This window comes from Tachypleus tridentatus, chromosome 9 (genome assembly GCF_004210375.1).
Source record: "Tachypleus tridentatus isolate NWPU-2018 chromosome 9, ASM421037v1, whole genome shotgun sequence".
NCBI classification, from domain to species: domain Eukaryota; kingdom Metazoa; phylum Arthropoda; class Merostomata; order Xiphosura; family Limulidae; genus Tachypleus; species Tachypleus tridentatus.
The window spans coordinates 159039647-159065737 of record NC_134833.1 but is presented as its reverse complement, the minus strand read 5'-3'; the positions used below and the strand labels follow the sequence as shown (position 1 = coordinate 159065737).

Genomic DNA, 26091 nt, shown 5'->3' with positions numbered 1-26091 from the left:
TTTAGATAACCGCAATTACAGAACTACTTCCACTTACTACATGATACACATCATTACATTTTAAGTTAAACGTTTATCTGTTATTGTTAAAGGCTAAAAGTTGTTCTAAATTTTCAGGATTAGCCGCTTTTCCAGTTAGAACATTTTAATTTAATCTATTGCGTGTACTTATTAGATAGCCCACTTATTGTAATACAACTCTAAGAAGTTACAAGTCAAAGTTTAGAAAAAGTATAACGGTATGGCAACCATCCTGCATCCGTTATATCCAGTGCCGCCGAGGCTTAACAGTTAACGCCATGAATCGTCAAACCGACTGAAATACCAGAGTTGTGATTCGGACTTTATTTGTATTATCAAACTCCAAAACAACAGCTGTTATTGTGTGAACTTGCTTAAGCGATGTGTAATAAGTTTTACTAATTTTACTTGAGTCATTTCAGACAAGAATCTTGATAAAGTGTAATAACATATTTCCATTTATTAACACTAACTTTTGACTGTATTTTTTGTTTTGCTTCCAATTAAGCACAGAGATACACAATGGTCTATCTTTTCTCTGTCCATTGTGGGTACTGAAACTAGATATTTAGGGTTACAAATCCTCAGACTAACCGCTGAACTATCAGGAAGAAAAGAGAAAAAACAACCAAATAATATAAACGGACAAATGGGAGATTCATCCTGAACGACACCTTACAGCAGTTAAACTAAACAGTTAGGTTAGCGCCCCTAGGGTTTAGGTATAGAACTACTGACCAGGAAAAATGCAGCCAACCAACATCTTTGAACTGGGATTGATAGCCTAGTTTACAACGTGCACACAGCTGAAAGCGCGAAACGTGATTAGAAGCGTCAGTTCTCGAAACTAGTAACATTTAATCTGCAACAAGGTACGTCAACAATTAAGCAACGCCCATCTATTTACAAATGCTGTTTTCATTCGTCATTAGATGTTAAAAACAGTACTTCTACAGCACTCTTAAAGTTATTTAACAAAAGCATATTAGCACACATTCAATATATATATATATATACACATTTAACGTATTTTAAGTATATAACAGTAATACATTTATTTTGTGACGTATTGTAACGTTTCAGTGTTTGTTTGAAATTCTCAATAGGTTAAAATCACAAGTTATTTTGAATAAAACGTAATTTAATTAGCTCAATATTTCATTTTATTTTATATGAATAATAAACAGTTCATAAGCACACAGCTCGTAGACCAACCACGAAAACCGAAACTTTACATATTAAAATAACGGTGCAGTGTGGGATTTCGTTAGAAACGTAACTACTGAAACATATCAGGTAACTCTGTGACGCACTAAATTGCAATAAGTAATAATGGCTGCTCAGTAGGACTTCTTTATTTAAACTTTGATTAGTAATAAATCACACAAGTTATCGCTTATTAACAATAAACTATAGCTTCATGTTTTTGTTATGAGTTATTAGGCCCGGTATGGTCAGGTGGTTAAGGCGCTCCGCTCGTAATTTAAGGGTTGCAGGGTCGCACCAAATGTGCTTTCAGCTGTGGGGACGTTATAATATACCGTCAATCCCACTATTCGTTAATAAAAGACTAGCCCAAGAGTTGGCAATGGGTAGTGATGACTAGCTAGCTGCCTTACCCCTGGTCTTCCACTACTAAATTAGGGACGGCTAGCGCAGATAGCCCTCGTGTAGATTTGCGCGGAACTAAAAAACAACACAAGCAATATGAGTTATTAATTAATTTAAAAATAACCGAGTACGTTTTATTTCACTAATGACACAGGTGTTATACAGACCAAAACTTCGGACATGTGGTATGTTGACGGGAGAAAACTTCCTGACGGGTTGTTGAATAGTGACTTCAACAACATAGCATGTGATCCTCCGAGAGGGGTAGCACTGACGAATGTATATCCTCGATTTCTGTGTGACAATGAAAACTACCCCTGTTTTGTGCCTATCCACGTGAGTATTAAGGGGTTTAACCCATTTTAATTTTTCATACTGTTTAATAAAAAAAAATACAATTGGGTTATTCTTGTTAAATCATCCAAAACTTAGTGTTCATCTTTGGTTTACGTTTTCTTGATTTAATAGTACGCTGTTTGTTACTGCCGCTTTGCTCACGTGTCTTCCTCTGATTAGTTGGAGCTTTGTTAACCTAACGAATGAGGTAATAGCACTCCACTTTCTTACTATTACGTTAATCAGTGCGTTGCTTTAATTATCTAACAGATATCGCGTCGTATTGTTGTTTTACGTAGTGTCATCTTGATCGATTAAAACCCTTCAAACTTAACAATACATTTAATTATTCTAATAGTATACTACGTTCTTATTGTTAGATTACTCATTGTATTGTCTTAATTAACTGGTTAAAGCTTTGTTAGTCTAACAGACACTACATTATTATTGTTGTGTTATTTAGTGTGTCGTTTCAATGAAAAGTTAGAAGTTCTTTATTTTAACAGTATCCACAACTCTCGGAGAGATGTTTAAAGCTTTCTATTGTTGTTGTTTTGTTTATCGACAGGATCTACTTGCATAAACGGGTTTATAGAGCACAGAGAAGCTACTGGTAGCGCCTGTTTCAAAGTGTTCAACACTTCTTCCACCCTGATTGAAGCAGAGCGTAACTGTTCGAACTTAAAAGCTGAATTACCTGGTGAGGACGTCCTAACGCCTAGGAAGACATTTGTAAGAAGGCTGATCTCCAACGTTACTAGTGGCCCAGTGTGGTTTGGTAAGAAATTAAAGACTGACAGTTCGTCCTGCTTCTGGATGGTTAACGAAGGACATTACGAGGAAACGGTAAGATCACAACGACCCCACTTTACACCTTGTTGGAACCCATTTACTTTAGTGTTACTTCAGAATACATGAAACTGTTTCTTTAACCAAAATCTATTATAATAAAGCTCATTTTTCTAGACCAGACATGGCCAGGTGATTAAGGCACTCGAGTCGTATTCTGAGGGTCGCAGGTACGAATCCCCGTAACACCAAACATGCTTATCTCTTCAGCCGTGGGTTGTTATAATTTTACGGTCAATCCCACTATTCGTTGGTGAAAGAATACCTCAAGAGTTGGCGGTGGGTGGTGATGACCGGGTACCTTCCCTCTAGTCTTACACTGTTAAATTAGGGACGGCTAGCACAGATAACCCTCGTGTAGCTTTGCGCGAAATTCAAAACAGACAAATTGCTTCTTATTTTTATAAATATTCAAAACAATTATCAGATAAGGGAATATCTGCAAAAACTAAAGAAGCGAGCATTGATAAACGTGTAAATACCTAAATAACGTCTGCTATAACTTAGTAAAAGAGTATTTTAAAACGATGTAGTGCGGTTCCTCAGTTCGCAAAATACAGTAGTGACATTTATTGAAATTAATTAATATAATAATTATTTACTTACTGGTAAATAATAACAATACTTTAGGTGACCAAAAACAACAAAAACTGATGAATAAATTTAAAGTATCACCATGTTGAAGAAGACTGCTAGTAGAATTTTAAAAATTCTTAGATTTTGAAACTAACTCAGCAGTTTAGCATGAAACTTGATATGTGTTCAACCCACGCTAACATTTCGTCAAGGCCAAGAAGGGCCTAATAAGGATTAGCGTATCGGAGTGCGAATATAACAGATTACGGTTTGTATCTCAGAACGTCTGGTATGGGTATTAACACTTTTATTGATAAGGAGAGAACAACGTTTCGACCTCCCTGGTCATCTTCAGAAATATTAAGGTTTGTGTCCCTTTGCCATAAAATAGCCCTCTGATCTTTGAAGCCGCAGATGCATTATCAGAGTACAGGCCAAATCCTATTATTCAATTAGAACAGCTCAGAAGTCGGCAATAGGTGTTATTACCCAGCTGCGTTCTTTTTTTCAAAATTAGGGACAGAGTAGGTAACCCTTGCGTAGCTTTGTGCGAATATCCTAAAAGAAACAAATATTTCTTCAAACTTTGATCAAAGTGACTTAATTTTTGTTCCCTTTCTTTTCTAGAATAACTGTGATGACAAAAAGGGTTTTGTTTGTTATTTCTGGAAGCCAGATGAATCGTCATTAAAGAATGTGTCTTCAACAAGTAACGTAACATCACCCAGTGTATCTCCAACTAGTAACTTAACATCACCCAGTGTATCTCCAACTAGTAACTTAACATCACCCAATGTATCTCCAACTAGTAACTTAACATCACCCAGTGTATCTCCAACTAGTAACTTAACATCACCCAGTGTATCTCCAACTAGTAACTTAACATCACCCAGTGTATCTCCAACTAGTAACTTAACATCACCCAATGTATCTCCAACTAGTAACTTAACATCACCCAGTGTATCTCCAACTAGTAACTTAACATCACCCAGTGTATCTCCAACTAGTAACTTGACATCAAGTTTAACAGGTAAGAAACAGAAATCACGTGGTCGTTTTCACATTTGCTTATGTGGCTCGTTTATCTTAATAAATATAGAGTAAAAAATAAGTATTGTTAGTATCCTGGAAAAAAATGTTTAATTTTAAATAAATGTAATCTTTGTCATGTACAATTCAAGATTGTTGAATGATGTAGAACCAAAATACAAACTTTCAACGAAGACGTTCTCGATGAAAGTAGCAAAACTAGCAGAGCAGAGTGATTAGAGTAGCAGTAAACTCCAAAATTACACACTAAGCCAATATGAGACAATACCTTCCATCCACAAATTGAAGAAAACTAGAGAGTGTGATTACAAAGAATATGAGAACCTTTCAACCCCTCATAACAAAAAGACATTGCAATGAAGCTAGTCACATATCAGCACTACATAGACAGCGTCAATAAGATAGTGAAGCTAGTCACATATCAGCACTACGTAGACAGCGTCAATAAGATAATGAAGCTAGTCACATATCAGCACTACATAGACAGCGTCAATAAGATAGTGAGACTAGTCACATATCAGCACTACATACATAGCGTCAACAAAATAGTGAAGCTAGTCACATATCAGCACTACATAGACAGCGTCAATAAGGTAATGAAGCTAGTCACATATCAGCACTATATAGACAACGTCAATAAGATAGTGAAGCTAGTCACATATCAGCACTACATAAACAGCGTCAATAAAACAGTGAAGCTAGTCACATATCAGCACTACATAGACAGCGTCAACAAGATAATGAAACTAGTCACATATCAGCACTATATAGACAACGTCAACAAAATAGTGAAGCGAGTCACATATCAGCACCACATAGACAGCATCAATAAGATAGTGAAGCTAGTCACATATCAGCACTACATAGACAGCGTCAACAAAATAGTGAAGCTAGTCACATATCACACTACATAAACAGCGTCAACAAAACAGTGAAGCTAGTCACATATCAGCACCACATAGACAGCGTCAACAAAATAGTGAAGCTAGTCACATATCAGCACTACATAGACAGCGTCAATAAGATAGTAGAGCTAGTCACATATCAGCACTACATAGACAGCGTCAACAAAATAGTGAAGCTAGTCACATATCACACTACATAAACAGCGTCAACAAAACAGTGAAGCTAGTCACATATCAGCACCACATAGACAGCGTCAACAAAATAGTGAAGCTAGTCACATATCAGCACTACATAGACAGCGTCAATAAGATAGTGAAGCTAGTCACATATCAGCACTACATAGACAGCGTCAACAAAATAGTGAAGCTAGTCACATATCAGCACTACATAGACAGCGTCAACAAAATAGTGAAGCTAGTCACATATCACACTACATAAACAGCGTCAACAAAACAGTGAAGCTAGTAACATATCAGCACCACATAGACAGCGTCAACAAAATAGTGAAGCTAGTCACATATCAGCACTACATAGACAGCGTCAATAAGATGGTGAAGCTAGTCACATATCAGCACTACATAGACAGCGTCAATAAGATAACGAAGCTGGTCACATATCAGCACTACATAGACAGCGTCAATAAGATAGTGAAGCTAGTCACATATCAGCACTACATAGACAGCGTCAATAAGATAGTGAAGCTAGTCACATATCAGCACTACATAGACAGCGTCAATAAGATAGTGAAGCTAGTCACATATCAGCACTACATAGACAGCGTCAATAAGATAATGAAGCAAGTCACATATCAGCACTACATAGACAGCGTCAATAAGATAGTGAAGCTAGTCACATATCAGCACTACATAGACAGCGTCAATAAGATAGTGAAGCAAGTCACATATCAGCACTACATAGACAGCGTCAATAAGATAGTGAAGCTAGTCACATATCAGCACAAAAAAGTCCCCAATGGCAAAGGTTTATGCCTGAATATTCACAACACTGGAAACCAGGTCTCGATAGCCCAATGAGTAGCTTTGTTCTTAATTACAAACAAGGGGCAGAAAAGTATTCTAAAGACTATAAAGGTAGTTTTGTTTAAAAGAATCTTCGTCTGTTACATCACTGTTTATAATTTTGATGCGTTACTCAAACAACAGACAAAAATAATACTTTAATCTCTGCAAGTTTTGGCAACAAAGTTGTCTTGCTGTAACATGTTGTTCATTTCCAGTCTAAAAGTTACATGTAATGTTTTAGGTAAGATTAATCCTAAGCTAAGAATGACTTGATCTGAGACCAAAGTTTGTTGAGAGGACCGTGCTAACAGTTTTATTGAATTTATATATTTTTTAAAGATTCCTCCTTCCAGTGTACTGATTCAACCCCAGGAGCGATAACCAGACATTGTTTTATGATTTTGTCGTCTAGTAACAACCTCCAGTCAGCAGTAGAACAATGTAAGAATAATAGTGCGGAGGTAGCAAACTACATGAATATGTTGGAACATAAGTTATTTCTCTGGAGCCTCATCATAAAGTATAACATTCAGGCACCATATGTCCTAAGACATAATGCATCCTGCTTAGTTTGGCTCAACAACACCACTCCTATTAATGAGGTAAAAACAACAGAAGTTTGGAGCAAGTTCTTGTGTTGAAGTAGATAATGGACAATCATACCTTTATTTATTTCAAGACAAAAGTTAAATTACCTCTGTTACAAAATTAGTTCTTTAAAATTTAGATAACGTGATATAGGAGTTGTCAATTGTGTTTATTAACTTTTTGTGGACATGAGCATATCGTAACGGCAGAATGTTTAACTTGTTGTGGACATGAGCATGTCGTAACGACAGAATGTTTAACTTGTTGTGGACATGAGCATATCGTAACGGCAGAATGTTTAACTTGTGCACATGAGCATATCGTAACGACAGAATGTTTAACTTGTTGTGGACATGAGCATATCGTAACGACAGAATGTTTAACTTGTTGTGGACATGAGCATGTCGTAACGACAGAATGTTTAACTTGTTGTGGACATGAGCATATCGTAACGACAGAATGTTTAACTTGTTGTGGACATGAGCATGTAACGACAGAATGTTTAACTTGTTGTGGACATGAGCATATCGTAACGACAGAATGTTTAACTTGTTGTGGACATGAGCATGTCGTAACGACAGAATGTTTAACTTGTTGTGGGCATGAGCATATCGTAACGACAGAATGTTTAACTTGTTGTGGACATGAGCATATCGTAACGACAGAATGTTTAACTTGTTGTGGGCATGAGCATGTAACGACAGAATGTTTAACTTGTTGTGGACATGAGCATATCGTAACGACAGAATGTTTAACTTGTTGTGGACATGAGCATATCGTAACGACAGAATGTTTAACTTGTTGTGGACATGAGCATATCGTAACGACAGAATGTTTAACTTGCTGTGGATATGAGCATATCGTAACGACAGAATGTTTAACTTGTTGTGGACATGAGCATATCGTAACGACAGAATGTTTAACTTGTTGTGGACATGAGCGTATCATAACGGCAGAATGTTTAATTTGTTGTGGACATGAGCATATCGTAACGACAGAATGTTTAACTTGTTGTGGACATGAGCATATCGTAACGACAGAATGTTTAACTTGTTGTGGGCATGAGCATGTAACGACAGAATGTATAACTTGTTGTGGACATGAGCATATCGTAACGACAGAATGTTTAACTTGTTGTGGACATGAGCATATCGTAACGACAGAATGTTTAACTTGTTGTGGACATGAGCATGTAACGACAGAATGTTTAACTTGTTGTGACATGAGCATATCGTAACGACAGAATGTTTAACTTGTTGTGGACATGAGCATGTCGTAACGACAGAATGTTTAACTTGTTGTGGGCATGAGCATATCGTAACGACAGAATGTTTAACTTGTTGTGGACATGAGCATGTTGTAACGACAGAACGTTTAACTTGTTGTGGACATGAGCATGTTGTAACGACAGAATGTTTAACTTGTTGTGGACATGAGCATATCGTAACGGCAGAATGTTTAACTTGTGCACATGAGCATATCGTAACGACAGAATGTTTAACTTGTTGTGGACATGAGCATGTCGTAACGACAGAATGTTTAACTTGTTGTGGACATGAGCATATCGTAACGACAGAATGTTTAACTTGTTGTGGACATGAGCATATCGTAACGACAGAATGTTTAACTTGTTGTGGACATGAGGATATCGTAACCACAGAATGTTTAACTTGTTGTGGACATGAGCATGTCGTAACAACAGAATGTTTAACTTGTTGTGGACATGAGCATGTCGTAACGACAGAATGTTTAACTTGTTGTGGACATGAGCATGTCGTAACGACAGAATGTTTAACTTGTTGTGGACATGAGCATGTCGTAACGACAGAATGTTTAACTTGTTGTGGACATGAGCATATCGTAACGACAGAATGTTTAACTTGTTGTGGACATGAGCGTATCATAACGACAGAATGTTTAACTTGTTGTGGACATGAGCATATCGTAACGACAGAATGTTTAACTTGTTGTGGACATGAGCATATCGTAACGACAGAATGTTTAACTTGTTGTGGACATGAGCATATCGTAACGACAGAATGTTTAACTTGTTGTGGACATGAGCATGTAACGACAGAATGTTTAACTTGTTGTGGACATGAGCATGTCGTAACGACAGAATGTTTAACTTGTTGTGGACATGAGCATATCGTAACGACAGAATGTTTAACTTGCTGTGGACATGAGCATATCGTAACGACAGAATGTTTAACTTGTTGTGGACATGAGCATATCGTAACGACAGAATGTTTAACTTGTTGTGGACATGAGCGTATCATAACGGCAGAATGTTTAATTTGTTGTGGACATGAGCATATCGTAACGACAGAATGTTTAACTTGTTGTGGACATGAGCATATCGTAACGACAGAATGTTTAACTTGTTGTGGGCATGAGCATGTAACGACAGAATGTATAACTTGTTGTGGACATGAGCATATCGTAACGACAGAATGTTTAACTTGTTGTGGACATGAGCATATCGTAACGACAGAATGTTTAACTTGTTGTGGACATGAGCATGTAACGACAGAATGTTTAACTTGTTGTGGACATGAGCATATCGTAACGACAGAATGTTTAACTTGTTGTGGACATGAGCATGTCGTAACGACAGAATGTTTAACTTGTTGTGGACATGAGCATGTCGTAACGACAGAATGTTTAACTTGTTGTGGACATGAGCATGTCGTAACGACAGAATGTTTAACTTGTTGTGGACATGAGCATATCGTAACGACAGAATGTTTAACTTGTTGTGGACATGAGCATATCGTAACGACAGAATGTTTAACTTGTTGTGGACATGAGCATATCGTAACGACAGAATGTTTAACTTGTTGTGGACATGAGCGTATCGTAACGACAGAATGTTTAACTTGTTGTGGACATGAGCATATCGTAACGACAGAATGTTTAACTTGTTGTGGACATGAGCATATCGTAACGACAGAATGTTTAACTTGTTGTGGACATGAGCATATCGTAACGACAGAATGTTTAACTTGTTGTGGACATGAGCATGTAACGACAGAATGTTTAACTTGTTGTGGACATGAGCATGTCGTAACGACAGAATGTTTAACTTGTTGTGGACATGAGCATGTCGTAACGACAGAATGTTTAACTTGTTGTGGACATGAGCATGTCGTAACGACAGAATGTTTAACTTGTTGTGGACATGAGCATGTCGTAACGACAGAATGTTTAACTTGTTGTGGACATGAGCATATCGTAACGACAGAATGTTTAACTTGTTGTGGACATGAGCATATCGTAACGACAGAATGTTTAACTTGTTGTGGACATGAGCATGTCGTAACGACAGAATGTTTAACTTGTTGTGGACATGAGCATATCGTAACGACAGAATGTTTAACTTGTTGTGGACATGAGCATATCGTAACGACAGAATGTTTAACTTGTTGTGGACATGAGGATATCGTAACCACAGAATGTTTAACTTGTTGTGGACATGAGCATGTCGTAACGACAGAATGTTTAACTTGTTGTGGACATGAGCATGTCGTAACGACAGAATGTTTAACTTGTTGTGGACATGAGCATGTCGTAACGACAGAATGTTTAACTTGTTGTGGACATGAGCATGTCGTAACGACAGAATGTTTAACTTGTTGTGGACATGAGCATATCGTAACGACAGAATGTTTAACTTGTTGTGACATGAGCGTATCATAACGACAGAATGTTTAACTTGTTGTGGACATGAGCATATCGTAACGACAGAATGTTTAACTTGTTGTGGACATGAGCATATCGTAACGACAGAATGTTTAACTTGTTGTGGACATGAGCATGTAACGACAGAATGTTTAACTTGTTGTGGACATGAGCATGTCGTAACGACAGAATGTTTAACTTGTTGTGGACATGAGCATATCGTAACGACAGAATGTTTAACTTGTTGTGGACATGAGCATATCGTAACGACAGAATGTTTAACTTGTTGTGGACATGAGCATATCGTAACGACAGAATGTTTAACTTGTTGTGGACATGAGCGTATCATAACGGCAGAATGTTTAATTTGTTGTGGACATGAGCATATCGTAACGACAGAATGTTTAACTTGTTGTGGACATGAGCATATCGTAACGACAGAATGTTTAACTTGTTGTGGGCATGAGCATGTAACGACAGAATGTTTAACTTGTTGTGGACATGAGCATATCGTAACGACAGAATGTTTAACTTGTTGTGGACATGAGCATGTCGTAACGACAGAATGTTTAACTTGTTGTGGACATGAGCATATCGTAACGGCAGAATGTTTAACTTGTGCACATGAGCATATCGTAACGACAGAATGTTTAACTTGTTGTGGACATGAGCATATCGTAACGACAGAATGTTTAACTTGTTGTGGACATGAGCATGTCGTAACGACAGAATGTTTAACTTGTTGTGGACATGAGCATATCGTAACGACAGAATGTTTAACTTGTTGTGGACATGAGCATATCGTAACGACAGAATGTTTAACTTGTTGTGGACATGAGCATATCGTAACGACAGAATGTTTAACTTGTTGTGACATGAGCATGTAACGACAGAATGTTTAACTTGTTGTGGACATGAGCATATCGTAACGACAGAATGTTTAACTTGTTGTGGACATGAGCATGTCGTAACGACAGAATGTTTAACTTGTTGTGGACATGAGCATATCGTAACGACAGAATGTTTAACTTGTTGTGGACATGAGCATATCGTAACGACAGAATGTTTAACTTGTTGTGGACATGAGCACGTAACGACAGAATGTTTAACTTGTTGTGGACATGAGCATATCGTAACGACAGAATGTTTAACTTGTTGTGGACATGAGCATATCGTAACGACAGAATGTTTAACTTGTTGTGGACATGAGCATATCGTAACGACAGAATGTTTAACTTGTTGTGGACATGAGCATATCGTAACGACAGAATGTTTAACTTGTTGTGGACATGAGCATATCGTAACGACAGAATGTTTAACTTGTTGTGGACATGAGCATATCGTAACGACAGAATGTTTAATTTGTTGTGGACATGAGCATATCGTAACGACAGAATGTTTAACTTGTTGTGGACATGAGCATATCGTAACGACAGAATGTTTAACTTGTTGTGGACATGAGCATGTAACGACAGAATGTTTAACTTGTTGTGGACATGAGCATATCGTAACGACAGAATGTTTAACTTGTTGTGGACATGAGCATATCGTAACGACAGAATGTTTAACTTGTTGTGGACATGAGCATGTAACGACAGAATGTTTAACTTGTTGTGGACATGAGCATATCGTAACGACAGAATGTTTAACTTGTTGTGGACATGAGCATGTCGTAACGACAGAATGTTTAACTTGTTGTGGGCATGAGCATATCGTAACGACAGAATGTTTAACTTGTTGTGGACATGAGCATGTTGTAACGACAGAACGTTTAACTTGTTGTGACATGAGCATGTTGTAACGACAGAATGTTTAACTTGTTGTGGACATGAGCATATCGTAACGGCAGAATGTTTAACTTGTGCACATGAGCATATCGTAACGACAGAATGTTTAACTTGTTGTGGACATGAGCATATCGTAACGACAGAATGTTTAACTTGTTGTGGACATGAGCATATCGTAACGACAGAATGTTTAACTTGTTGTGGACATGAGCATATCGTAACGACAGAATGTTTAACTTGTTGTGGACATGAGGATATCGTAACCACAGAATGTTTAACTTGTTGTGGACATGAGCATGTCGTAACAACAGAATGTTTAACTTGTTGTGGACATGAGCATGTCGTAACGACAGAATGTTTAACTTGTTGTGGACATGAGCATGTCGTAACGACAGAATGTTTAACTTGTTGTGGACATGAGCATGTCGTAACGACAGAATGTTTAACTTGTTGTGGACATGAGCATATCGTAACGACAGAATGTTTAACTTGTTGTGGACATGAGCATATCATAACGACAGAATGTTTAACTTGTTGTGGACATGAGCATATCGTAACGACAGAATGTTTAACTTGTTGTGGACATGAGCATATCGTAACGACAGAATGTTTAACTTGTTGTGACATGAGCATATCGTAACGACAGAATGTTTAACTTGTTGTGGACATGAGCATACGTAACGACAGAATGTTTAACTTGTTGTGGACATGAGCATGTCGTAACGACAGAATGTTTAACTTGTTGTGGACATGAGCATATCGTAACGACAGAATGTTTAACTTGTTGTGGACATGAGCATATCGTAACGACAGAATGTTTAACTTGTTGTGGACATGAGCATATCGTAACGACAGAATGTTTAACTTGTTGTGGACATGAGCGTATCATAACGACAGAATGTTTAATTTGTTGTGGACATGAGCATATCGTAACGACAGAATGTTTAACTTGTTGTGGACATGAGCATATCGTAACGACAGAATGTTTAACTTGTTGTGGGCATGAGCATGTAACGACAGAATGTATAACTTGTTGTGGACATGAGCATATCGTAACGACAGAATGTTTAACTTGTTGTGGACATGAGCATATCGTAACGACAGAATGTTTAACTTGTTGTGGACATGAGCATGTAACGACAGAATGTTTAACTTGTTGTGGACATGAGCATATCGTAACGACAGAATGTTTAACTTGTTGTGGACATGAGCATGTCGTAACGACAGAATGTTTAACTTGTTGTGGACATGAGCATGTCGTAACGACAGAATGTTTAACTTGTTGTGGACATGAGCATGTCGTAACGACAGAATGTTTAACTTGTTGTGGACATGAGCATATCGTAACGACAGAATGTTTAACTTGTTGTGGACATGAGCATATCGTAACGACAGAATGTTTAACTTGTTGTGGACATGAGCATATCGTAACGACAGAATGTTTAACTTGTTGTGGACATGAGCGTATCATAACGACAGAATGTTTAACTTGTTGTGGACATGAGCATATCGTAACGACAGAATGTTTAACTTGTTGTGGACATGAGCATATCGTAACGACAGAATGTTTAACTTGTTGTGGACATGAGCATATTGTAACGACAGAATGTTTAACTTGTTGTGGACATGAGCATGTAACGACAGAATGTTTAACTTGTTGTGGACATGAGCATGTCGTAACGACAGAATGTTTAACTTGTTGTGGACATGAGCATGTCGTAACGACAGAATGTTTAACTTGTTGTGGACATGAGCATGTCGTAACGACAGAATGTTTAACTTGTTGTGGACATGAGCATGTCGTAACGACAGAATGTTTAACTTGTTGTGGACATGAGCATGTCGTAACGACAGAATGTTTAACTTGTTGTGGACATGAGCATATCGTAACGACAGAATGTTTAACTTGTTGTGGACATGAGCATATCGTAACGACAGAATGTTTAACTTGTTGTGGACATGAGCATGTCGTAACGACAGAATGTTTAACTTGTTGTGGACATGAGCATATCGTAACGACAGAATGTTTAACTTGTTGTGGACATGAGCATATCGTAACGACAGAATGTTTAACTTGTTGTGGACATGAGGATATCGTAACCACAGAATGTTTAACTTGTTGTGGACATGAGCATGTCGTAACAACAGAATGTTTAACTTGTTGTGGACATGAGCATGTCGTAACGACAGAATGTTTAACTTGTTGTGGACATGAGCATGTCGTAACGACAGAATGTTTAACTTGTTGTGGACATGAGCATGTCGTAACGACAGAATGTTTAACTTGTTGTGGACATGAGCATATCGTAACGACAGAATGTTTAACTTGTTGTGGACATGAGCGTATCATAACGACAGAATGTTTAACTTGTTGTGGACATGAGCATATCGTAACGACAGAATGTTTAACTTGTTGTGGACATGAGCATATCGTAACGACAGAATGTTTAACTTGTTGTGGACATGAGCATGTAACGACAGAATGTTTAACTTGTTGTGGACATGAGCATGTCGTAACGACAGAATGTTTAACTTGTTGTGGACATGAGCATATCGTAACGACAGAATGTTTAACTTGCTGTGGACATGAGCATATCGTAACGACAGAATGTTTAACTTGTTGTGGACATGAGCATATCGTAACGACAGAATGTTTAACTTGTTGTGGACATGAGCGTATCATAACGGCAGAATGTTTAATTTGTTGTGGACATGAGCATATCGTAACGACAGAATGTTTAACTTGTTGTGGACATGAGCATATCGTAACGACAGAATGTTTAACTTGTTGTGGGCATGAGCATGTAACGACAGAATGTATAACTTGTTGTGGACATGAGCATATCGTAACGACAGAATGTTTAACTTGTTGTGGACATGAGCATATCGTAACGACAGAATGTTTAACTTGTTGTGGACATGAGCATGTAACGACAGAATGTTTAACTTGTTGTGGACATGAGCATATCGTAACGACAGAATGTTTAACTTGTTGTGGACATGAGCATGTCGTAACGACAGAATGTTTAACTTGTTGTGGACATGAGCATATCGTAACGACAGAATGTTTAACTTGTTGTGGACATGAGCATGTCGTAACGACAGAATGTTTAACTTGTTGTGGACATGAGCATATCGTAACGACAGAATGTTTAACTTGTTGTGGACATGAGCATATCGTAACGACAGAATGTTTAACTTGTTGTGGACATGAGCATATCGTAACGACAGAATGTTTAACTTGTTGTGGACATGAGCGTATCATAACGACAGAATGTTTAACTTGTTGTGGACATGAGCATATCGTAACGACAGAATGTTTAACTTGTTGTGACATGAGCATATCGTAACGACAGAATGTTTAACTTGTTGTGGACATGAGCATATCGTAACGACAGAATGTTTAACTTGTTGTGGACATGAGCATGTAACGACAGAATGTTTAACTTGTTGTGGACATGAGCATGTCGTAACGACAGAATGTTTAACTTGTTGTGGACATGAGCATGTCGTAACGACAGAATGTTTAACTTGTTGTGGACATGAGCATGTCGTAACGACAGAATGTTTAACTTGTTGTGGACATGAGCATATCGTAACGACAGAATGTTTAACTTGTTGTGGACATGAGCATATCGTAACGACAGAATGTTTAACTTGTTGTGGACATGAGCATATCGTAACGACAGAATGTTTAACTTGTTGTGGACATGAGCATATCGTAACGACAGAATGTTTAACTTGTTGTGGACATGAGCATATCGTAACGACAGAATGTTTAACTTGTTGTGGACATGAGCATATCGTAACGACAGAATGTTTAACTTGTTGTGGACATGAGCATGTCGTAACGACAGAATGTTTAACTTGTTGTGGACATGAGCATGTCGTAACGACAGAATGTTTAACTTGTTGTGGACATGAGCATGTCGTAACGACAGAATGTTTAACTTGTTGTGGACATGAGCATATCGTAACGACAGAATGTTTAACTTGTTGTGGACATGAGCATATCGTAACGACAGAATGTTTAACTTGTTGTGGACATGAGCATATCGTAACGACAGAATGTTTAACTTGTTGTGGACATGAGCATGTAACGACATAATGTTTAACTTGTTGTGGACATGAGCATGTCGTAACGACAGAATGTTTAACTTGTTGTGGACATGAGCATATCGTAACGACAGAATGTTTAACTTGTTGTGACATGAGCATGTAACGACAGAATGTTTAACTTGTTGTGGACATGAGCATGTCGTAACGACAGAATGTTTAACTTGTTGTGGACATGAGCATATCGTAACGACAGAATGTTTAACTTGTTGTGGACATGAGCATATCGTAACGACAGAATGTTTAACTTGTTGTGGACATGAGCATATCGTAACGACAGAATGTTTCCATATGAAAGTTTATTTGTTGTTACATTCATTAAATCATGTGATTGTTTTGATTTTTATATCATACTTTAGAAATACTTTTATAAAACTAGTACTAAAAAAATCCATAAAAATCTTATTCATCTATTTCTCTTACGAGAACTTGTAGTTAACAAGAAAAAAGAATCGAGTGTGTCATAAAAATAACAGTCAAATCCTATTATTCGTTGTGACAAGAGTAGTCCAAGAATTGGTAGATAGTATTGATTAACTCATTTCAGAATATCCCTTGATGGGTTAGCAGTAAGATTACAATGTTCACATCGATTCCCCTCAGTGGAATCTGTTTAGCTTTGTTCTAAAATAAACCCCCTAGCATAACACTCGAAAATTATATTCTACCACTTTGAACGATATTCAGTAATACATGCTTTTATTAATTAAATATATATATATCGTGTATAGACTTACAAAATTTAACTTTTACTTTCAACAAATTATTTCCGAGAAATTGGAAGTTCTCACTGGGTTTACGGGACAACTGGACCTATCTTAAAAGATATTTAATATAATGCTAGATTTTGAATCATTTTTGTTCTAGAGCTGCCAAACACAAGGGAATTATGTTTGCTATCGCGAAACCAGTACAACAGAAAAGAGCACAACATCTGGAAACGTGATAGATAAGCTAACAAGTCAGTCATCTTCAAATGGCTCCAGTACTCCCAGAAACGTTGGAGATAATTTTCTCAATGATCAAACTTCCACTCCTCCTGGAAGTGTAAAAAATAAACTGACTACTCAAGCAAATTCAAGTAGTTCTAGCCCTGAAAATGAGGAAAAGAAACCAATCAATGGCTCAAATTCTAGTAAGTTGAGTTACCGACTTTTATACCATACGTTAATCTGTACTATATGTAATGCACCAAATTGTAAAGCGTAAATCAAAGATGTTCTAATAATTTTCAAAATATAATTATTTAAAAAAGACCCACAGGAAGCGTTTTAATTGTAACTTTGGAAAACTTCGCAGGTGTAAAATGGTAAAGTGTAAATTATTAATTAAACATAATTGGTGTTCTATCAAAAAGGACTAATGATTTAATGACTGCAGATTTACTATTGTTATTTTCACGAAATGTGGAAAAAATATTTTCCTTTATCTATCTACAAATGTAAAGATTATGCATAACAAAAACTAATTCAATTTTTTTGATAAACTCTCCTATGTTTTGGCTGTCGAATAGTCAGCTTGATACACTTAAATATACACTTGGTATTTTGTGAGTGTTCTGTTCCTGAAGGTCTCATTTAGCGCATGTAGTAATTTCGACAGTTTGAGCTTTAAAAGGTAAGTACTGAAGCACATATTAACTTGAATGTATGTGAACCTAGTATGCACTGTGTGGTAGAGAGAGATTGTCATTTGAAACACAAAAGGGTTCCATACAGATCTAATTAAACTTAAACAAATTAAAGACTACCTCTTTAAATCTAAAAGTCACTCTAGAGATTATTTCTTTAAAAACGAAAAGGTACTAAACAAATTGTTTTTTAAACGTAGAAAGATAGTAGAATGGAAATAAGTAAACAGTCTGTTTAAATTACAATAGATATTAAAGATATCGTTTTTAAGCCTAACAGATATTACAGAGATTGTGTCCGAAAACGAAAAGGCATAAGCGATAAGATTGTATCTTAATCTTAAAAAAGATAGATACTGAAGTGCACACCTATTTAAAAAAAAAGAACTTTAGGTATATTGAGTGTTTCAGAGATTGTGTGAAAGGTGCATATGCAACAGCTGAATGCTTTTTAAAGACTGAAAGAATCCGAGGTGAACAAAAGATTTTACTTGAATAAATGACTCGCTTGAAAGTTACGACGTCTGTTGGTTTTGTGTCACTCTCAGTAAGCTTGTGTAATATTAACGTTTGTTAAATTGGGATTCGTTTAATGTTTTATAGGTTACAAGAAATTCTTGACAGAAAACCCAAAACAACTAAAACGATTTCTTATAAAAGAAGTTGTTTTTAATCATAATTATATTATTTTTATTGACAACACACTAGTTATTATCACCAAGAGGCTGTTCCTCCTAAATCAGTATCAAGTAGGTCAAAGCGCGAAAATGTCCTTTTAAAATCTTCGCTAATTATTGTTATTGCTAGCGGAAAGAAAACAAAAACCTTAGTTTTGTGTTTTTAAAGAATAAACTACGAACCTATTTTGAACAAGGGTTTCCTTTTTCGTTCGTTATTCACTGACAAGGATAAATAGGCCTTTTTGAAGAATTTTTAGTTTATCTTGTACACGTACGTATACCCTTTAAACTATTAAAATTTCAAGCGTAAAAATGTAATATTATGTTAAATTTGCTTTAAGGTAAATTGAATACATTTTTATGAGCGTGACGTATGAAATATGCTACAAACAAAACGCAAATTGTACTTTCTAATGTATAAGAATATATGTTAAGAATACATAATTAATACACATATTAAATTTGATTTTTAAAATATTATTGTAAGAACTCTATATGATAGGTGATTGTTTTTTTTTCGGGGGTGGGTGGGTTACTCGGTAAAACAATACACGATCCGGTCCATGTAAGAAAGTAATAATACTGATTTATTTTTATTTATCTTTTGCTTAAGACACATTCCTCTGCTGGCTAACTTGCCAATTCAATACTTTTCAGTAGTTACTACTATGAATACCACAGGCATAATCCACGAATAACAGTTAATAGGAATTTCTTTGATTACGGTAAGTAAGCCTGACTCGCATATAAATGTACAGAATTTCCTCGCTCATCGTTCATGTAACTGAAAAGGCACAACATACCTCACGTATAACGTTTAACAGCTTTTCCTACAATAAACTCAAAACACTCATTAACTTCATAAATTGATTACGGTTGTTTATAAATAATGTACTCTTGTTTCAAGTAATTAGACATAGCTTCTCGATGATTACATCATCATGCTTAGCAGTTTCTTCTAACAAGAAACTAAATTATATCGTTGAAAATACAGCTTTCAACAATGTACTTTTAAGCAATTAATGTATTCTAAGGATTTATTGAAAAAATTATTTTACTAAATTATATCTTGAAATTTAGAGTAATGTTGATTTAAAATCTGTTCTCACTTATTCGTACTTTCCAGGTAACATATATCAAACGTTTTAATGAGTAAATAAAGTCATCAATCTCAAGTATGATATTTTTATTTTCGCTTCGTGTTATCAGATATTATTTCTTCGCATCGGTTTTGAATCCGAAACTTAATTTGTAACAAGCACGTGATCTACCAATTGCCAAAAAAGGCAAACTCTTTAAACGTTCGTAGTAAGACATTTTTCAACTATTCAATATACTACAGTCATTTTGAATTACTTCAAAACATTTATCATTTTACAGTTTGATTTTGTTTATTATTCTTTATCCGCAGATTTAAAAGTCTGTACAAATTTCGCTTGATTATAATCAACATAGAATCGTTAATATTTAATAATTACAAGTACAGTAACTTAATCAGTAACAATCTATTTGCTTCCTGGTGGCACATTGATATGTCTGTGGGCAGGGGCGTAGATCTTGGGGGGATACACCCCCTTCACTTTAGATAGGGGTATGGTGCATACAATCATCTTCCCTACAGTTTGGTCTGTTGAATTGTTTTATTGCATCACAGGCCTACAAATTGTGTGTTTGTTTTGTGATTCTCGTGTTCTTACCAATCGAATTACATAATTAGGCCTAGATGTAGGCTTTTTCAGAAGCTGAAATATACATCTTTAATACAGGCGTGCTTTTAAGCTTTTCGATCGAAGTGATAGTTCGTAAGTGTCAGTCAGTAGGCGTAAGTATATATGCAAGGCTTGCAAGCACTATCACAGAATCTGCCTACGTCTTGCACGTAGTGTAAGATTAAGTAAAATTTTCATCATGACAGATTAAACAGAGCATGAAATTAGAAAATATTACTCCCAAGCGTAAACTCCTGTGATCTAGATCTGGCAGGCCATTTGTAACTTGTAGCTGCATCAATTTTATGTGTATATTGTGCGGTTTTCCTACGTCATTTGTTCTAATGCATATCTAGCCGGTTTTATTGTCGAACGCCTTATTCTCCTTAGCTGCCGACAGGTACGGGCTGCTCGGTTCCAGACGCGCCCTACATCAATCCCCTCCGCTCCCTTTAGTCTGAGCCTCGATTTTACAACAAGGCTCATTAGACCTGTGTTTGTGGCCTCATTAATTCATGAAATTTCAGATTATCACTGCCCTCTAATAAAGTTGTGGTGCTTTATGGTAAAATAACAATATGTTCTCTTATCATAGATAGTAAAAATATTGTATTTTCTTGTATAATTAGAACACAAAAGGAGCGATTTCAACAGCCTGAAGCCTCTACTTGAATTGTATTGCTAGTTTTTGTTTAGGTGTTTTTATTTAATTGATGTGCTTATAGTCATTATATCACAACGTGTTTGATGGGCTTTAACAGGAATATAATATATTTGTGACTGTTTAAGTATTTTATCGATAAACTTGCAATTACTTGTGTTGTAACTAGCACACATTATTGTCCCAGCGATGTCCAGGTGGTCAGTCGGCTCGGTAGTCACTGTGAGGTTCGCGTGTTTGACTTAAATACATTGTACAGTTCAGTCCTACTTCCATTCTGTTTTATCTTCGTTCATTGTACGTTAGAGTTTTCCAATAAAGACTGTATTTTAGCCTGTTGAGTCATCTGGGAAACAGATTCCAATGATGACAAGCAAGCGTCTGAAACTTTCCGATATTAGACAGTTCTGCAAGCCAGTTATTAGTACTACAAATGACAATGCAGATAATCCAACAACCTAATGCAAAGGAATAGAAACTTACCATACAGAGGAAATACCATGTTCATCAGAGGACGAGTCTGAAAATGCTTGTGCAACTATTGCACATCATGAACCACCAGGTAGTTATGAAACAAGTTTGTGCAGTAATAAAAAATCTGACACTCCACAGATACAGCGTGGAAAGCCATATCATCCAGACGCACAACTAATACCACGACAGAAAGCAAAATCTCAAAATATCAACTTCCAGGGCAAGTGGTTTGATAAGTTCCCATGGCTGCACTTCGACAATTAGATTCAAAAAGTCATATGCTTTCATTGTGCTAAGGCGGGAAATAGAGAGGCCTTTTTACAGGGAAATTGGAGAGGCCAGTGGAGTATACTTTCATATCCACCGGTTTTTGCAACTGGAAAAAGACAAAACAGAAATTCAACGAACACCAATCCTCCTCTCAGCACAGATTCTCTATACCTCCAGAAGGTTTATTTGATGTAACTACAGTGACTGTCCAGCTACATGATGGAAAAAAGAAGCAGCAGGAAGAATACAAAAGAAGGCTAGCGAAAATATTCAGAAGTTTACGTTTCTTACTGCGTCAAGGTTTAGCATTACGTGGACATACTGATACGGAGGGGAACTTCCTGCAGTTAATGAAGCTCCTGGAAGAGGAAGATCCTGAGTTGACCGCCTACTTGTCAAAGAAAACCACATTCACATCACTCCAGGCTGAGAATGAAATAATGGAGATGTTCAGCCATCAAATACTGAGGAACATAACACACGAAGTGCAGCAAAGTAAAATATTTGCATTAATGGTTGATGGCACTCAAGATGTTACAGGTGCCGAACAGGAAGCAATATGTGTACGATACGTAGATGAGAACCTTGACGTCCATGAGACATTTATTGGTTTGTACAGTGTTTCCAATACAACTGGTGAAACAATATCCTCGGCTATACTTGATGTACTGACTAGACTCACTTTACCACTGTCAGGATTAAGAGCACAAACTTATGATGGAGCCGCTAACATGAGTGGTGGGTACAGTGGATGTCAGGCAAAAATAAAAGAGAAGCAACCGTCAGCTTTGTTTTTTCACTGCGGAGCACACAAGGCTAATTTAATAATGAAACATGCATTTGAAGCTTGTGAATGTGTTTGAGATTCTATCCAGTGAGTACATGAACTTGGTGTCTTGCTTCAGAGGTCAGGCAAATACAAGACAATCTTTGAAAATATTGTATCATCAGACAGCCACAATGGTCCAGTTAAATACATCCGTCCACTGTGTCCAACCAGTTGGTTGTGCCACCTATCTGCAATTACATGTTCTAATGATCACTATAGTGACATTGTTGATTCTTTGTCTGAATTAGCAAATGAAAAATCAGATGTAGCAGTGAAAGCACAAGGTCTGCTGGACAGATTTGATTATTTAATTATTATTGACATTTTAATTATTTCTATCAAACAACATGAACAGTTTTTCAGTAGATATAAACTTATCAAGGGTAATTACTAATTTTATTAATATTTGAAAACGTAATTCATACAATGAAAGTTATTAGTAACCTTGTCAAGTATAATGGCCATCTTTTATACTGTGCAGTGTGCAGGAATAAATTCATGTGGCAGTTAATTTGTGACACTGTTGTCTTTATTCTATTAACATTTTGAAAACTGTTCACAACATCTCACTTATACAAACCTACATGGAAACCTTGAAGTATCGTGGCAACAAGATTACTCTGTGACTGCATGTTTACAGCTTTCAGGTTCACGTAATCAGAGATTACCAATTTGCAAATTGAACAGTAGCCATAAGTGGTTACAAAAATCATCCTCATCATCGGGTGTAAAAATTCTACGCCCATGTAGACTGTGGGCTTATACCATGAGAGTTGGGTTTCTGATATCCGTGGTGAGTAGAGCACAGATATCTCTTTGTGTAACTTTGTGGTTAAAACAAACAATTTATTAGACGCTGTTTTCATTGTTTATTTGTTTTCGTTCATTGATAATTAGAGCGATTTCTAAAAGCATCTTAGCATTCTATGAGAATTTTTACCATAACACCAAGAAGGTGCACAAGGTAATATATATATTTTACTAAATAACAAATGTAATCTAAATTTTTTCCCTAAATTCACATTCTTAAATACATCATTCCTCTTGTGGAACATCGCTAAGTCTACGGATTTTCAACGCTAAAATCTGTGGTTAGATTCCCAGCGGTGGACACAATAGATAGCTCAATGTGACTTTTCTCTGAAACTACCAAGCAAATTTAACACCTGGTTATAAAGTAAATATTTTCATAAACAAATAAACTAAATATTAAACATTTCATCTAGTGTCGTGTCATATAATAAAAATTCCTATAAAATTTAATTATCTTTAAAAACTATTTTAGAAACGTTTATGAAAAGGTATTCATTGGTATTACTTTTAGTAAAGCGTATGAAACTTTGGGCTTGTTTACCTTGAAAACAAATACTACACACTATATTTTATTTCAAAAATAAGACAATAATGTAGTTCTTCATTATAAAAATGACCTTTTAATTAATTAATTATCTTTGTTTTGTACCATTTTGATAATGGTCTGTTAAGTTGACATTCGTGGTAATAATTTTGCTTCCATTTTCTTATTGCCCCCGCTAGTACAGCGGTATGTCTCCGGATTTACAACATTAGAATCAGGGGTTCGATTCCCCTCGGTGGGCTGAGCAGATAGCCCTTTGTGGTTTTGCTATATGAAAAACACACATTTTCTTATATGCTTGTTCATCATATTGCCAGGAGAGGGCGTCCATTAAACAAAGTTGAAAAAATGTTTAAAGAAAGACTTTATACTGTGACAGAAAGTACAAATAAAGAATTATGGAGAACACGTTTCTTCATGAACCTGAGACGAGAATGGCCTGTAGTCTTTCCTGCTAAATTAGGGACGGCTAGCGTAGATAGTTTCTCGTGTAGCTTCGCGCGAAATTCAAAACAAAACCAACCCAAACCGAACGGTAAAAATAGTGGAGTAACGGCAGATAATATTATATAAAACATGGCCCGGCATGGCCAGGTGGGTTAAGGCGTTCGACTCGTAATCTGAGGGTTGCAAGTTCGGATCCCCGTCACACCAAACATGCTCGTCCTTTCCTTTCAGCCGTAGGAGTATTATAATGTTGTGGTCAATCCCGTTATTCGTTGGTAAAAGAGTCGCCCAAGAGGTGGCGGTGGGTGGTGATGACTAGCTGCCTTCCCTCTAGTCTTACACTGCTAATTTAGGGACGGCTAGCGCAGATAGCTCTTGTGTAGCTTTGCGTGAAATTTAAAACGAACAAACAAAACAACAGCGGCGAAACTTTGAACTACAGCACCTAGAATAATCCATAATTATTGTGTTGTAATATTGTGAGATGCTCTAATATTTGTAAATGAATTAATAATTGGTAAATCAAAGCATTATTTTAAATGGAAAAATAACTAAACAAACAAAATAATACAGTACCTTGTCAACCCATGATATGAACATCAGTTTATTTTACTTAATTCTAGTATATTCGTGGACTGTAATTGTTGTTTCTCATTAAAAGAATGAACTATAAATACTACCATTTTTTTCTGATATTCAGAGATTAAACAAACTGTTATTTTTCAAAGTAACAACAACGAAAAATACCATTAATGTTTGTTTTTGAATTTCGTGCCAAGCTGCACGAGGACTATCTGCGCTAGCCGTCCCTAGTTTAGCACTGTTAAACTAGAGGGAAGACAGGTAGTCATCATCACCCACCTCCAACTCTGGGGCTACCTTTTTATCAACAAATATAATAAAGCCCTCACGGCTGAAAGAGCGAACATGTATGTATGATTTGAACCGACGACCCTCAGATTGCGAGTCGACCACCCTAACCACCTGGCAATCCCGGTCCGCACAATTAATGTCTCTCTTTCACTTTTCTTCCTCACTTTTTTCTCACCCCGTGGACTAGCAGTCGGTCTGAGGACCTTGCAGCTGAAATGCAGGATCTGACGTCCACGATGTACAGAGCAAAGATAACCCATTATGTTTGTCAATAACATTTTTTATAATAAACACGATAAGTTAAAAATATGTATATTTATGGGCGTGTTGGGCTAAGGATCATTCTACAGTAGGTGACTGTGATTTGTTGACGATAAATTTAACAATAAATAACAGCATGAACTCTGTTTGTTTCTAATTACTATATTCAAAACAAGTTAAACATATACATAAAACAAATTTTCACACTAAGTAGAGCATAGTTGTATCTTACCTACTGTACAGTTCTCTTCTTCTCTTTGTTAAAAGTTTACTTAGGCCTACCGACTTACTTCAGACTTCAGTTAACAATACGAACTGTCTCTATTTTAGCTTTAAACTCTGTCAGCGTATAATTTA

At 36.5% G+C, this 26091-nt stretch overlaps 1 protein-coding gene across 1 annotated transcript; it reads left to right on the top strand.

The window, feature by feature from the left end:
• Positions 1 to 1812: 1812 nt before the first annotated feature.
• Positions 1813 to 17752, top strand: LOC143227542 (uncharacterized). The gene is made up of 5 exons (XM_076458977.1): positions 1813 to 1972; positions 2537 to 2814; positions 4021 to 4423; positions 6711 to 6973; positions 17411 to 17752. The coding sequence occupies exons 1-5, from the start codon at positions 1813 to 1815 to the stop codon at positions 17750 to 17752; spliced, it is 1446 nt and encodes a 481-aa protein (XP_076315092.1).
• Positions 17753 to 26091: the final 8339 nt, after the last annotated feature.